We start from the raw sequence: 17,087 nt of genomic DNA on the forward strand, positions 1-17,087 counted from the left end.
AATAATTTTCATCCGCTTTAAATGACCGTTACTTACAAAGGTGTGGCCAAATGTAGTGACCGACATACAAGAACTGGTCTTACTCTTTTCTGAAACACACCAGAAATTGTTAAGTCTTCAATTATAGTTTCTTTAATATAAGATTTTAAAGCTTGAATTGGGAAAACTAAATTTATAGTTAGAGTATTCGTTATATTTCAACTTTTAACAATTATTACCTTCCCGATAAAATACGAAATCAGCTGCGAGAAACTGGTATGTTAGTGATTAAAATTAACAGAGTCTGTAGAAAGTTTAAAATCGATGTTGTGGCATTATCGATTGTACTGCCAATCGAAAACAGCTGACGCTTACAGTTGGTTAACAGCGGCGGCGGCGTGTGAATGCAAGGCGGATGAAATATTTTTAATCATAAACACGGACACATAAATAATTGAAAAAAGAAAATGCATTTGTGCAAACGAAAAGCAAAGCGAAAATATGGCCTGTAAATTATATCATAAATGTGAAAGTGTTCGCCAAGCGTTAACGCCACAGGCATAGTGAAAAAAGGAGTGCGAGTGGAAGAAAAAATCAATTGAAAAAGAAAAATTGCATTTCGCTGCCCCAGCCCCCTAATACGAAAAAATAAAATAAAAGTGTGTAGTAGTATATGTGAAAATATATTAAGTTGTTGTACGTGTTTGTGTGCGGAGAGTCAGTGGGGTGCATGTGCAAAGAAAAGAAGAAGCAGCTGCTGCAGAAAAAGCAAAAGGAGACAGCAACGACAAGCGACCAAGTTATAATAAAGCGTTGGAAAAATGAGTTCAACTTGTGAAAGGTGTGTGCCGTTAAGCTATAACCAGCAAGCGCACTGGGAAGCAGACTGGCAGCAGAAAAACAACAACAACAACAACAATGAAATGAATTGAAATGTTTGAGAGTGTACACAATTAAATTAGCAACAACAACAATGAGGCGTATTGTTAAATGTTTTGTTTAATATGTTGCTTGTCTTCTCTTCTGTGTTGGGAAGTGCGAAAATTATACGCAACGCAGCCGAATGGTGTGTAGAGCAGCAGCACCTCCCCTTTAAGGCGAGCCCATGTTGGCAAAGACAGCCACAGCCGCTGCCTGTCTGAATGTGCGTGTGTCAGCCGTGTATGCGTGTGGATTGCATTGCTTTCGCTGCTGCCGCTCACCCTCCCTGCACCTTAACTATATTCGCCTGTGCTTAATGAAATGCTAGTTCCTTCAAAATTTATGCATTTTGGCCTGCAAAATCGATTTTCTTGCAAGGCGCGGCAACAAGCGTCGTTTTTGTTTGGCACTAGCGGCCGTTTACTACATGTACATATATGCAGGAGAGAAAGAGATAGCTAGAGTCAGAGCGCTTGCTCTCTGTATATGTATTTGATGTGCGTGAATATATACGTATATGTGTGTGTGAGTAAGGACGGTGCGGCGTTCTGAGCTGCAGCTTCAAATAAGGAAAAACCGGAAAATGTTTGACAAAATGTATTTGTGTGCTAGTGTGTGTGTGTAGAAAGAAAAGCCCAAAACAAGCATTCATGGGGGAAACCAGCAATGCACACACAGTCGCACACGTATATATGTAGATAATTCAGGGCGACGACTCACGCACAGGGCAATTCGGGTGGTACTTTTTTGTGGGTGGTATTTTATTTCTGGGCTTTTATTTTCGGGCTTGTTCCTTTTTCGCAGCACATCTTTTGCGCGTTTGTATTAATGAATGAACGAAATGAATGAAATTTGTCTGCGTGTGTGCCCAATTCTTAAAGTTTTGGTTGCTTCTGTTGTTGTTGCTTTAGTTACAATGCGCTGTGTGCTGCATTCCAGAGGTGCCTTTTCATTTTAAAATAGCCGCAATTCCTATATCTCTCGCTCTTTTAATATCTTTATTTATGTTACATTTTCTAACACTCACACCCACTATCTTCGTTTTCACTCTCTCTCTCTCTCTCTCTCTCTCTCTGTGTCTCATTTTGGATTACAGAATAGAATGGGTGGAAATAATCGAGCCGCGCACTAAGGAGCATATGTATGCCAATCTAACAACTGGCGAATGCGTTTGGGATCCACCCGAGGTAAGCGTAGCACACAGATGTGCCAATAATTTAATTATTTATTTTACACATAGTACATATACAGACACGCAAACAGACACGCATACACAGTACGCTTCATTAACAGTTTCACGCTAATTGCCAAATGTCGCGTGGGGGCTATTGAACTCATTTGTTTTTATCAGTTTTATATTATATACCCTTATTGTGGGTGTGGGTATTATAATTTTGGCCTCAATAGCACAAAGTATTCTCAGAATATCATGGCTTTTGCAAAGGAACACCAGCATGTAGAAATAAGAAACCAAAATTAGAAATAGTTGTTATCAAATATTCTGGGAAAAAAATACTATTTTTAAAGATTTAATGTATGCCTAATACAAACAGATTTCTTATATTTACCTATTTAATAATTATATAATTCTTATTATTTTGTTTCATTCCGATGAGATCATAAATTGATAAATGCAGTGCGCCATATTTGTTAAGGGCATTCAATTGTCGTTATTTGTTGTTTTGCTGTAGCTTTCTTGTCCGACTGTTGCTTAATTGACATGGGTCACTTGTTTTGCAAATTTTATAGTGAAATATACACATGCATACAGTATGTTTATGGAAAATAATTTGACCCAGTTCGTCAATGGCGTAAACAATGTTAATTAATTGTATTTAACAAAAGAAAAACACACATTTTTCGCATAACATTTGCTTCATTGGCTAGGGCATGAGCTTATGTAATTGGTTAAATGGAACTGGACTGTACGTTTAATAATTATATATTTTAAATGTTTTCAGAAATGAATAATAAATACTATATACGTTCATTAAAGTGCAATACAAACAGAAATGAATAATCTTTAAGTTTTAAGACACCAGATTAGCATCGATTATAAAATATCAATATCGAATATTCATACATACATATGTCATCCCAACTAAAACACATGTGCTCGCAGTTTTCATGTACTTACATCAAGTCTGGGATAATATCCTACTTCAATGCGTCGCCTTTGACAACTTTTGCTTTCTGAGCACACAAAACGTCATCATCAAAGGCTGCTAAAAGCTGTTTGCACAGCTCCTTTAGACGCTTTGTCCATAGTTCACCTCCTTCTTCTCCTCTCCTGCTGTCGTGGTTGGCCGATGCGACATTACCAAAAGGTGTCACAGGCTAATAACTTTAGACGTCTGGCCAAAGGGGAGCAAAGCTAAGCCACCAAAGCAAACAAATGCAACAGAAACAAAAGCTGTACTTTGTTTCTCTTCGTGTTCATTTATTAAAGCTCTACGCATTCATTTTTAAAATAGAGCTTCAAATACTTGGGGCATGAATATACAGGATTATATGCAATCCTAGTCTATTCCAGGTAATTTGATTCGTTGAACACAAAATTTATAACAGTTACAACTAATACATACATATGTAATTGAACGTATAATATTAATCAATTCCTTAGTTTTGGTGTATGAAATAATTACAGAATATTTATAACATCGATACGATGAACTGAGTCACACCTACTTATTTTTCTACTGCCGGAAGTAGTGAAAATTGCATTGATTTTGTTCTGAGGCTCTCAAAATGTCCTCGACTGCGTCCTCGTTTTGCTTGTGTGCACTCAGAGGCATGGGTGTATGTGTCTCTCTGTGTGTGTGTTTATGTATTCCTACTGTAAACCTTCGCATGCACACTGCAGAACAGGCGGAGTACGGTGTTGCCTAGCGTTTGGCTTCACTTGGGTGTTATTGTCCATTTCACGCTGAGATTTATTGCGACCCTTCTGGCAGGGGCAATATGCCTACATATATGAACATATGTACGTACACACGCACACACAAAGTCCAGTTGCATAGCAGTTAAAAAACCGAAGCCTTCTGAATGCACTCTCCCGTTCAAGTGTGTGTGCGAGTGTGAGTGAGTATATGTGTATGTGAGTTTGCCTTGCTTGCTGTTATTATGTATGAGTTTGCCTGTGTTTGCTGCGTTGCTTTTCGGTTTTTGTCACTCTCGCTCTCTTTTGAGTCATCGCCCACACTTTACCGTACTTTTTACATGTTTACTCGTGTGGCCGAGTTTGGCTCTGCAGGAAGTGAGCGTAATCTGAAAATCCATTAACGAAAGGTCGCTCCTTTTAATACACTGCTAATTGAGTTGAGAATATAAATATTTAAAAGTATTTTCTTGCTAATGAGAATAGTTAATCAGTATAATTATCTATTTATTACTACCATTTATGTAAGTATACAAAATAAATCAGAAATTGCATGTACTCTACTTCACACTTTTGCAGCATAATATTTTTTTCTTATTTAACTACGACAGTTAATTGCAATTAGTCAATAGGGAAATATGTATTATTGTAAATAAAATTCTAATCTAATGCAAAATAGTTCTGAAAATAGGTATACCCTTACTGCACACTATCGCAGCATGGTATAGCCCTAACATATGCCCTAAATTCAGCTGCAACATCGCTGCTGGCGCCGACGCAGATGTCACTGCAGTTATTGTCGAGTTGCCATGAGGAAGTGAACGAAGAATCCTTTAGCTGCGCAATATAATCTATTCATTGGATGCAGCATACCGTGCACAGGGACATGCAGGCCGGCACATGGCAGTACAAGAGAAACCAATACTCTCACACACACACATGCAGGCTCACTCTCACCCTCAACTCACTCTCAGTCTGTCTCTGTCTCGCTCTTTTTAGCTCTTATGCGCCCACCCAGCTGCAAACGCGCTTTAAATTAGCAATTTGTTTTTTTTTTTTGGCTTTGTCGGTTTTTGCCTGTGGCAGCTTTTTGTTTTAATGACGTCGTCATTGCTTCTTCTTGCTGTTGCCACTGCTCTTTTTTTGGTGTCAGCGGCAGGCAGCGACAACAGCTATAGAAGACAAAGACAGCAACAATTGCTGCGTCCATTGTACGTGATTTGAAAATTATGCACAGCAAGTTGACTCCACTGTCTATTTGCTACCCTCTAAGCATAGCTAGAAATGGGGTGTATTGGTAATGAGGAATGTGTAGCTAAGCTGTATGCGCAAATGCATGTGCATCTATGATCTTAAAGGGTATTTCATGGCCGTCACGCTTTGGAATGCACTTAAAGACTTTATTATAACTCTCTGGCATACTTCCCCTCGGTGCTTCGCTTTTTCTTCTTTTTTCATACTTTTTGCTCACTTGCCTTTGTAAAACTTCCGGTTAGGAAAGAAGCACAGCAAAGTTGCCCACACGCTGCTCGCTTAGTGTTACAAAACGTCGCAAAAGCAGAAAAGTGAAGGAGGAAACTTTAGAGGGAACGGGCAAGAAGCGAGAGGCAAAAATCAGTCAGCTATAATGCTTACGTGCGTCCGCCAAAGCGGACCAAAACTAAGCACATAAAGACTGCACTATGTGGCTTTCAACCACGCGCCTGCGCCCCAACCCACCCAAAATGGAGGTCTTGTGGTTTTTGGGGGCTATGCTACGCAATCGTCAAAATATTTCAAATGTTCATTATGCGCGTACACTTACAAACGCACACATACTCATGCACATCGTTGGACTATCGTTTAGTTATTCCCTTTACCGCTTTTGGCCGTCGCGGCTTCCTGTCTTTATTTTTGTATTTTATATTTTGTGTTTGATTGCCAAGTGGGTTATCAGCCTGGCCAAGTTGCACGGCCTGCATAAATTTGTTTGGAAATTACAATGGCAATTAAATGCGCATAAATATCGCTAATGGACTTCGCTTATTAAAGGTAGTTGGCATTGTCTTGTGCCTTGCATCAGCTACAGGAAATATTAAGACTTGTTGATGGGGTTTACGCTATGACCGATGAATAAGCAATTTGATTTAAATATAATTTATATATGTAATAATTTTATGTGTATTTTAATTATTTTTCCCATGGGTAAGTTCACTTAATTTTCTTCCTCTGTGGCCCATGTGGGCATTATAAAATTTCTTCACATCCGAGAATTTAGAACAGTTTTATAAATCAAACAATTTGTCATTCGAATTCGTTAAAAGTTTCCCAATTTCCATATCTAAAAGCTGACTCAATCGAATCGGTTTCATATGTTGAGAGCTTGCGCCATTAATGAAACTATATACAATTCCAAATGGGGTTCTTAAGCAACTCCCTTGATTCTTAAGTTCAGTGGAAAGTGGGGCTTAGAAGGTTAATTCTCTGATTTACTGGAAAGTATTGTAGAAAGATTTGCTAAATGTTCTTGACTCAAAAGCCATAATGGATAATCTCGAACATGTGTTTTTGCCATAAAGCAATATAAAACAGAATTTTTAATTAGAATAATTTTGTTACACATAATTTGTTACATATATGCAAGTATATAGATATATCTAAATATATGTATTTTGTGTATATATTTTTCATTCACAATTATATATTTATCACAACAGTGCACGCGCCATTAATCCAATTAATTATCAGTCTAAAGCAATTACAATTTTGGCGCTGTTAGATCTGGACCAACTTTTGTATGCTCTACAAATTTTGGGAAAATTGAGAAAACAACTTTTAAAAATTCAAATGTTTCTAGAAATCTGTTTTAATGACTGCGAAATATAATTTATTTTTACATATTTATTTGCATATTATAATAGGAAAATTATTAACTAACATTAAGTATATTAATATATTACTTTGCAAGTTTTTCGTTGTGATTATTGCAATTGCGAGAGAATTACATATGTATTAACGCTACAAACCTTATCAATAATATATAATATATACAATGCAAAGAAATATTTATTTATTTATATATTTTTATATATAATATTTATATATAATGTATCATATTATTATTATTTATTAATTTTTTTTTTTTTCATTTGAATTTATTATTTCCGCTGTTGACACATTTTGAAATGGGTTTGCAAAAATTCTTCAAATTTTTCATTTGATTGCTTTGATCGATGTTATCGTCAATGTTATTTTTAGCTGAAGTTCTTTTCTGTTTGTCTTTCCTCTCTCTCTATTTTTTGTTATTTTTGTAATATCAATGATGACCTAATTTACAAACAACTTTATGTTTGGGACCGAATGTTCGTGTACGTTTCATTTATTTCGCTCGCTCCCTCGCGTGCCTCACACGATCATTCACAGATGTGTTGCTCATTTGTATTGTTGGCGCACGGGTCTGTGAGGGAGCATTACTGACCTCGGCAATCGGCGCTGATAGGCCGCGTTCTATGCTGATTAGGAATCGCTTTTGGCCCCACGATTAAAAGCTTAATTGTTTTTCAATAAGCTTGCGCGTTCTATAAGCAGCGAAACTTAATGAATTTATAATGAAAAGGAAAACAAAGGAATGCAGTGCCCATTCGAAGCAATTGGAGTAATGGAATTTTAGCAATTAAAATGGGGCCCAAAACAGAAAACCTTGAGCTAAAGTTCCCTGAGTTTGCTGAAGAACTTTACTAAATACATAATTGTTGCTGGTATTATAGGGCTTTAGCTTTGGAGCAACAGGTGATTTGTCTCTGTTATGTTAAATTTCCTAATATTATCCATTTGGTTAAACCTCTATTTTCTATTTTACATAATTATATTACTGAATTGATTAAATTCATTATTTATTATTTACTAACTTATTTTATAGATATTTAATAATTTATATTTATATTTGACATTAAATTATTATCTTGTTAGTTTTTTTTTAAATATGTGACTTTACTCGAAAATAGGTGCTTCAACATTGTAAATTGTAAATATTACTTAATTTATTACACAATAAAATAGTTCAGTTGTCCAATGCTTTAATTTATGTATAAAGTGTGTGTGAAGAATCATCAAATTGTTTTTTGCGCATCTCTTGGCTTTGACTCATAGTTAAATGTTGTAGGCGTATGACTAATATTTATAAATATTGTCAGTTTCTCATTTGTTTGCGTGCATAAATATAATCCATGCATATTAATTTCGACAGATTTTTCCTAAAGTTATTTTTGCCAGTGTCTGCGCTCGAGTTGCTCTAATTTCATTTTCTTAAATGGAGGCAAAAGCACAAATTCCATCAATGAGATAAAGATGTAGACCTCATTGCTGCTGCTATTTATTATTGCTGTTGTTGTTGCAGTTTTTGTTGCGTTTGTGGTTGTTGTTTTCGTTGTTGCTGTTGTATTTCCATAATTACAAGATATTCGGTATATCGCACAAGGCCAAAATGAGGACGTGTCGAAGGCACAGACACCAGTGTGTATATACTCTGCTCCACTAAAGGCTATTGTGATATTCTAATCAGATATGTCAATTAGCTAAGAAATAATGGCCAGTTAATGTAACCACAATAAATTGTCTCTTGGATCGTAAACCAAGCGCTATTTATCAAGATATTGGAAATATTTCTATTTAAAATTATCTATCTATCAATCGCTTTTATATTAAATATCAACTAAGGGTATACAAATTTCGTTGCTTATCAAGCTAGTTATATCTGTTGTTTTCTCTGCTGCCCCAAGTGGCACGCGCTGGAGAGGAGCTGGGAGGCGGGCTGAAAGTGAAACAGATCCACTTATGCGCTGTCAGTCTCTCCGACTGTCCGGCTCAACGGCTCAACTCGCTGCATGGATGAATGACTGGCTGACTGAGTGACTGATGGACGGACTGACAGTTGGAAACGCAACAATGCAAAAAGCGTAACGATGATGTCGCTTCGCCCTGCTCAGCAGCCTTGTCCCAATCAGCGCTGCAAAAAAAATAAAAATAAAACTAAAATTATGCAATGCACCCGCAACGCATGGAAATGGAAATGAAAACCAGAAATGAAAAGCCAGCCAAGTCGAAAGCTTTCAATGTGAATGCAAAGCGCATTGTTGCTGTTATCAGACTACTACAACAACAGCAACAACAAAAACAACAGAAATGTGGCAGATTAAAAGAGAAGAAAACAACACGTGCCTGGGCCTGGGTCAGGGCCTGTCTCTTGGTCTCTCTCTCTCTCTCTCTCTCTTTCGCGCGCGCTCGCTCTCATTCTATATGTCGGGGTGTTGGGCGTTGGGCGTTGCAGCTGCAGTTGCAGTTGCAAAGTTCAAGGTCAGCGCAGAAATATAACCCTCAGCACTAGCCCAGCAGGCCAAACAGAGACAGGCCGACTAGCAGAGCCGAAAGAGATGGCTGCATATACATATGTGTGTACGTATACATATACATATATACGGGCCTGGACTAAAAAGGAAACTTGAGTTTTTGTCAAGACCTAATGAAACGATTATAAAGCCAACGAGAAAAACAACAACAAACAAAACTGTCCATTAGATGCAGCCGATTGGGTCGAAATACGCTGATTAAGCCCGATGCAATGAGAGAGCCCTTGAGTCGGCCGTAGCCGACTGCATAATACAGATTCAAGCTCTGATAAAGATGTAAAGTCAAATTGTAGCAACATCGTTAGAATTAAAAATCTGTATAGTCATTTCCCTTTATGATTCACTATTCATTATTTTCATAAAATGTGTGAAATGGCGTCTTGAGCTGTCTGGATCCACAGAATCCACATACCCATCTTAAATTTGATTTGAGCCAGTTTAAAACTGTTTTTGCACAGCTTTTGTTCAGAGTAAGTTGAGTGAAATAAACAACAGACAAGTGCAAATGCTGGGCGCGAGAGAAATGAGGATGAAGACACGTTTACGTCAATTTTCATGAAATATAATATTCAATTTCGCTCGATGTTTGTGCAAACGTGCACTCGAGATATATTGGGTGAAAAGCGTTATCTGATTTATGGCGAAAAAGATATATGATTCTATTGTGCTCGAGGAAATAATTATGCAAATGTAAATATACTTGTGTACTTTATTTTCTGAGGGCTATTCACGGAATTTTATTTATTTGTTTTGATTTTATCGTTCAGGTGAAATGTATATATACATATGTATATGCAAAGCTCCCTTCCATTGTGATCTGTTGGCTAGCCTAAAGGAATGTGAATGACATTTAATATGCTGCATAATTGACATTTTCAACACAACACCTCCCACACACACACACACACACACGCACACGCATACTTGCACACATTGCTAATGCAGTTATGATATATGTATGAGCTTAGCTCAGCTGATTCACTTTCATTTAAATCTCTCACTCATTCCGCTTATCTTTCCCGCTCTTTCTCTCTCTCTCTCTCTTATACAGGATGTGCCAATTAAGCGAACCGACTCATCGCAATGGTGGGAATTGTTTGATACGAACACGCAGCGCTTCTATTACTATAATGCCGCAACGCAGAAGACCGTGTGGCATCGGCCGAGCAAGTGTGACATCATACCGCTGGCCAAGCTGCAGACCCTCAAACAGAACACCGATCCGAGTGAGCGGCGAGAGCAAACCACGCCACAGAAGCAATCGGTGGCTAAGCAGCAACAGCAGCAGCATCAGCAGCAGCAGCAGCCGCAGCAACAGCCATCGCCCATGTCGGCAGCTAATAAGAAGGGGCGTGCCCAACGTGGCAACGGCGCCATGGCCAGCTCCGAGGAGCAGCTGATCAGCAGCGAAATGATCTCTAGTCCACGAGGCCGTCAAAGTTTTCGGTGAGCTTCAATTGAAAATTGCCAGCAGCACGAATATTTATTTACTTAATGTGATTCAATTCGTTTCCTCTTTTGCAGCGTTGGCACTGGTGACTCAGCCCGATCGATGGAGCTGCAGCAGCAGCAACAGCAATCACAGCAGCAACAGGGCTACGGATCGCGTCGCTCACAAGGTAAGTTATTGAGCTGACTATATACTAAATCACTCAAACTAAACTCTTTTCCCTATCGCTCTCTCTCTCTCTTTCTCTCTCTCTCTCTCTCAATAGACTCTTGCAATCATTACAAGGAGTCGGGCAAATCAAGTGATTCGAGTCTGTCCAGCGCTCATGGCTATCGGCGCTTCAATGATGCCTCTAATGGTGCATCAGGGCCAAATGAGCCGCTGCGTCTGGGCTCCTTGCAGAAGCATCAGCACGGCGGCAAGGATAATGGCGCGTAAGTACTTAGGTTAAAAGCGGGTTCAGGTTGTGAAGGTTTTTAAAAGTGGTGCAGGCTTGGAGGAAATAAAAACTATGCCATTAAATGGTTATTTATGAGTGTTTTATAGACTTGGTCGACTGGGCGTATGCTCAATATAAGCGACATTTAATACCGAGCACATAATTAATTGCTATATAGATTTTAAATTCTGATCTTGTGTTTTTGTTTTAATTAATATTTATACAATATTCAAAAATTTTCAAATTAGAACACAACTTTAATATGATAATTTTAATTTAATTTGCTTTTTTTTATTATTTTATCTCCATTTAATATCTATGTGGTATATGGATTTTGTTGGTTTATTTATTTATTAAATTATTTGGGTATATAAGCTTCCAATGGATGGGTCTCTAATCCACACGCACACACACACTTTGGCACCTCACACACATTTAATAAGAACATTATTTTCTTTGCTTCTCTCCCGCTTCCTCTTCTGCCTCTGTCTGTCTCTCGCTTTCATCAGCTTTGAGATGTTGCAAGAAAGCGTCAGCTCGCATAATTTACCGCAAGGCTCCTCATCGTATGTTGGTGACAGCAACAAGTATTTCGATCATCAATTGCTGCCCAGCCATATGCAGGGATATTGCTCCTCCAAGTCATCCGATATTGCCTCACCCACACATTCGATACATACGCCGCAGGCGCAGAAGAAGAAGATATCGCCCGATGCCGAGCGACAGTACAACTACGCACAACAACAACAACAACAACAACAGCAGCAGCAACAACAACGTAACGCACAACGAAGCGGCGCAGCAGTTCCCGCCTCGGGTAAACCATTTGGATCAGCTATTGGGGGTAAGTTCGCAAACAATTTCTTTACTCCCTTCAAGTCGTTCACTATTTCAAATTCTTACAGATCGTGAGTACAAGGTCTCATTGGCGCGTTCCGGCAGCTTTATGTCCTCCTCCATAAATCCAGCCGCGGCTGGGCATCACAGTAAATCGTATCGGAAGAGCAGCGCTGAAGCAAATGGCGGTGGCGTTGGTGGTGGTGGTGGCGTCAGTGTTGGTGGTGCTGTCTATGGCGGTGCCGCCAGCGACGATTCCATGCACGAAAAGTACTTTAAGTCTGTGGAGAATACACCGCTCTCACGGCGCCGACACACAACCAATGCTAGCAAGAGCCAAAGCCAAGGCACCACCGGCAGCGGCAGCAGCGGCCACAAGAAACACTCGAGCGACTCCAGTCCACAGAGTCCGATCAGTCCGCAGACAAAGAGCTCTCGTCAGGCCAAGACAAGCGCCACGAATCCGCCGCCACAGCTGCAGCAGCCTGGATCAGGGATGGATCGTCTCAGCTTGGAGCGGATGTCGTTGGGCAAAGCGGCGCCCATTTCACCAAGCGCCGGCTCCGATAATCTGGGCATGCTAACACACTCGTCCAGAGGCTCCAATGACTCGACGGCCAGGCGTCAGAAATCCAACAGCTCGACAGCAAATCGTTCGCAGTCATCTCACCATTATCCCGGTCAGAGTTCGTTGCGGCACAGCGCCAGCTCCAGCTTGGACAAACGTGGCTATCATCCGCTGCAGAACACGTGTGAGAAGCGGGATTCGCGGCGTAGCAAGACGCAGCAGCACCATTTGCATGCGGACAGCAGCGATGTGGAGTACGACAATGGCAACATCTCGCCTCTGTACAGCAATTGTGGGCAGGAGATGCCGCATCTGCTGCCGCTCAAGCATTACATCATTGAGCAGGCCAAGCTGTATGGTCGATATGACTATGGACGGGATGGCGATGGCGTTGGTGATTCGGATTCGTATCACTCGGATAGCCAGTCGGAGCATTCGCTCTCTGGCCATGAGCCGGACAATGAGGATTCCGACGGTGGCTCTGATACACATGGCGGCTATTTGGAGCACAATTACGGCATGATTGATGACTACGCCAATATGGGCGACAGCGTCTCCTACTATGCCTATCAGTATCCGCCCTACGATCCAGCTGGTCGCGAGGATATGTAAGCCATAGCAAATTGAAAACTTTTTTGTGTATATTATATTCTATACTATGTCCATCCCATCGACAGTTCCGACAACGTGGAGGCCGTGCTGGAGGGCATTGGCGGCAATCAGGATCCCGTCGCGGCTCCCAAGCCCAAGCCCCGTTATCAGATCTCATACTATGACACCGTCTCCCATTGCCCTCCTTCGTCAGTGGGTCAGGGCCATCAGTACAACCAGCACAACAATCAGCAGCTGTACTCAAATACGCCCGCCTATCCGTTCGCTAGTCATGGCCATGGCCATGGTCATGGCTTGGGTCAGCCACCGGCGCCTCCACACCACCAGCAGCAGCAGCTGCATCTGGATCCCAGTGATGCGTCCAGCGCCAAACAGAAGCAATCTCAGACATTGCCCTCGCCCAATCGTCAAATCTCCCGTCTAGTCGCCGGTCAGTTAACCAAAGATGAGCCCAATCATGGCCAGTCGCAGCAGCAGCAACAGCAGACGCCGCAGTCGCAGCAATCCCAGCTCTTGGCCAGCAGCAGCAGCCTCAGCCGTGGCGGCAATCATAAGCTGGCTCCGCCGTCACTAAAGCCCACCATACAGCAGATATTTCCACCCAGCGAGCGGGCGCCCGGTGCCCCAACGCTGGCGTGCATGAAGGAATGTGATATTGAGAAGTTTGCCGCTGACAATTTGAATATGCACTCGAAGGGCATCTTCCGCAAGAAGGCATCTGTGCGGGACATGCTCAGCTGGACGGCGGAGGCAATAAGTCGCCCGATGTTGGCCTTGTCGCGCGATAAGGCCGACAAAAAGACGGCCATTGAGCTGTTCAAGCTGGTGCAAATCTACATGGGTGATCGCAAGGCACGCATGGGCATGAACCTCAATTCGGTGGCCATAGATATTATTGTAGCTTCCCTACCGCAACAGCAGTTAGTATACCTGAATTGAAATTGAAATTTAAGCTTGATTCGATTCTCATCATATGCTTTTCTTGTGCAGATTACGCGATGAGCTTTATGTGCAGCTATGCCGTCAGACCACGGAGAACCCCAAACGCGAGTCACTTATACGCGGCTGGGAGCTAATGGCCATTTGTTTATCGTTTGTGCCACCTTCTCCGACGTTTCAGCCCACGCTGCTCAAGTAGGCGCCAAACACGTTATAGACCTATTCAAAGCAACTAATTTGGTTTTTTGTTTGATCTCTTTGCAGCTATGTTAATCGTCATCGTGATCCCTCGTTTGCCACTGGATTTTTAGAAGTCTGTAAATGGCCAATACACGTGCAGATCTCACATTATGCAACTGTTTGTTGCCGCCGCTTGGATCGCATTGGCAGCAGCGGCCGTCGATTGGCCAAGAAGCCCACCGTCGATGAGGTGGAGCAGGCACGGGTTAGCTGACTTTTGTATTATTTTGTATATAATGCATTATTATTAGATATATTATTTGACAGACCCATTATATATCTGTTGCCTTTTAATCTGCTTGAATTTCAGCAACAAATCTTACGCAACAGTATGTTTGGCAACACGCTCTCTGAGGTGATGGATCTACAAAAGGATAAGTTTCCAACGCGTAAACTACCCTGGATACAAACCACGCTTTCAGAGCATGTAAGTATTACCAGAAATTCAAGTCAAGAAATAGCCCAACTTATTCACATATATGTATTTAGGTGCTTCTGCTCAATGGCAAACAAACTGAGGGCATTTTTCGTGTATCCGCCGATGTGGATGAGGTGAACTGCATGAAGAGCCGCTTGGATCGGTGGGATGTTCCTGACTATAAGAACAATATGGGTGTGTTAAACTAAACTCCAGCCATCAAATATAAATACTAAATATTATTTTTATTCAACAGTTGATGCACATGCGCCTGCTAGTTTGCTTAAGTTATGGTATCGTGAGTTATACGATCCGCTTATACCCGATGATTATTATGAGGATTGCGTGAATACTGAGGATCCCGATAAAGCCAAAGAAATAGTTAATAAGTTGCCACAAATTAATCAACTGGTAAGTGTATAATATTTTATTTCTGGTCGAATTCTAATTTCATTTATGTTTATTTTCTTTTTTGACAACAGGTCCTAACGTATTTAATACACTTTCTGCAACAATTCTCCAACCCGGAGGTGGTTGCCTGCACCAAAATGGATTCGTCGAATCTGGCAATGGTATTTGCGCCAAATTGTTTGCGATGCACTTCAGATGATCCCAAGGTGATTTTGGAGAATGCGCGCAAGGAGATGTCCTTTATACACGTCTTAATTCAGCACATGGACACAACGCATGTGGCCAATCTGGTCTAGAGAGCTTTGATAGCTATTTAAAAAGATACCGAACTATTCAAATACCAATGAGCATACCTATATAAATATATGTATATGTATGTATATATCTACGTCTATATACGTGCATATATGTTAAACGTTATTAACCTATCCTAAACTTACTTAAATAGCCTATTTGTATTTATGCAAATTGAAAACGTCAAGAACTCCTAACAAGCTCCTAACTTTAACTATACTAATAATTTTTTGGTACTCGAATTTTCTAAACTAATTCAATTAATTTTATTGTATGCTTAATTTTAAAGAAAAAAATACTCCGAACTTTTGTCAGCATTGTAACGTGTAGTGCTTATTAAACCAAAAAGTTAAAATACAGATCTAATCCAATACAAAAGTTATAAAATATATATGAATTTCAAAACTTGCAACTTAAACCGAATGAACGTGTGAAATTTTAGAATAATTTATTTATTTCGCGTCTTAGTTTTACAAAGGTTCACACAAGAAGCCAAACAAAATACTCAAAAGAAGAAAACCAACTCTCAAATGAAACTTGTGAATCATATAAATATTTTAAATATAAAGAAGAAGAAACGTACTGTAAACAAAAATGAAATGCAATAACTGATTTAATTCAATAAATAAAAAAAAACTGCTTACAAATCATGTGCAGCAAGATAGTGCTATATATATATATATTTATTCGTATGCATTATATAATAAAGAAATGTTATGAAGAAGATAATTCGTAAAATGCTGCGCAAACAATTTAATCAATTAGTTTACACTTGTAAAACAACAATTTTACACAAATATATATATATATTTAAATATATATGAAAAGCATGCTGTAAAACCAGAAATCAATTGAACAGATACAAATATATATGTATGTATGTATGAAGAGGGCGATTGGTTGAAGCATGAGAATGAATAAAGTTATATAAATAAAGAGCCAACATATTTAAGTCTTAACACATATGATTGAACTTTGATGTATTGACGCCCCTGACGATCATTCAAAATGTAAAACATGCCAATTATCATAATATGTCTATCAGTATCATATGTCTAAGGCTCTTTATCACATGGCCCACGGCTTCAATTGAAAGACACATCGTAAATTTACGAGAGCTTTTCCCAAATTATTTTTGTTTCTATATTTCTTCTATTATACTGGAAATTTATGCCCAATTTTAAAGTCGTTTCGAACCGTTTGTCTACGATAATTGCTAATAATTTAGTGTCACTTGACGAAAGTTAAGCCCATCCAACGACATCCATTATCATTTATTTGCCAAATAGCGCAGACAGCAATCAATTCTGGAATTCGAATCGGGTGCATTTGTATTTATCGCCGAGCGTTCGTTTGTTCGAATTCTTTTTATCAAGGTTTTCACAATATTTGGTAATTTGTTTAAGTACAATTTGGGGGCTTGTTTATGCAGCAATCTTGAAGGCAACGATTGTCATAGCATTCAATGCCCATAAGCACATTAAAGCACCAATTGTGATTCATGCATTTAATAATTCAAAATGGCGTGAAAGGCCGTGCGCAAACTCGAAATAGTTTTAGATACATATATAACAAGTAAGAAGACTCTAGTCGAGACTGCTCGACTAGGAGATACCCTGAACCCTCCAAGCTGATATTCTTATCATTCTGCACTTCTTTTATGCACGCACACATACATACACATGCATCCACCCTCAAGCGCCCGCGCTCTGCTAAC

General features: G+C 39.8%; 1 protein-coding gene across 1 annotated transcript; it reads left to right on the top strand.

Moving 5' to 3' along the window:
• The first annotated feature begins 336 nt into the window (after positions 1-336).
• Positions 337-16,252, top strand: RhoGAP93B (MyTH4 and RhoGAP_KIAA1688 domain-containing protein RhoGAP93B). Its single transcript, XM_018110549.3, has 14 exons — positions 337-820; positions 1,997-2,087; positions 10,214-10,608; positions 10,687-10,781; positions 10,878-11,046; positions 11,561-11,895; positions 11,957-13,064; positions 13,134-13,988; positions 14,059-14,202; positions 14,272-14,452; positions 14,558-14,674; positions 14,737-14,860; positions 14,922-15,076; positions 15,148-16,252. The coding sequence occupies exons 1-14, from the start codon at positions 801-803 to the stop codon at positions 15,370-15,372; spliced, it is 4,014 nt and encodes a 1,337-aa protein (XP_017966038.2). The 5' UTR covers positions 337-800; the 3' UTR covers positions 15,373-16,252.
• The last annotated feature ends 835 nt before the right edge of the window (positions 16,253-17,087 follow it).

Source organism: Drosophila navojoa, chromosome 2 (genome assembly GCF_054131105.1).
Source record: "Drosophila navojoa isolate 15081-1374.11 chromosome 2, UAZ_NAV_1.0, whole genome shotgun sequence".
Lineage (NCBI taxonomy): Eukaryota > Metazoa > Arthropoda > Insecta > Diptera > Drosophilidae > Drosophila > Drosophila navojoa.

What these genes read in the sequence shown, in the direction of transcription:
- RhoGAP93B (XM_018110549.3), top strand. Translation starts at nt 801, where the DNA reads ATGAGTTCAACTTGTGAAAG. An exon ending in CCAGCTGGTCGCGAGGATAT is followed by an intron (nt 13,065 to 13,133) that starts GTAAGCCATAGC and finishes TCCCATCGACAG; the next exon opens with TTCCGACAACGTGGAGGCCG. An exon ending in ATGAGGTGGAGCAGGCACGG is followed by an intron (nt 14,453 to 14,557) that starts GTTAGCTGACTT and finishes CTTGAATTTCAG; the next exon opens with CAACAAATCTTACGCAACAG.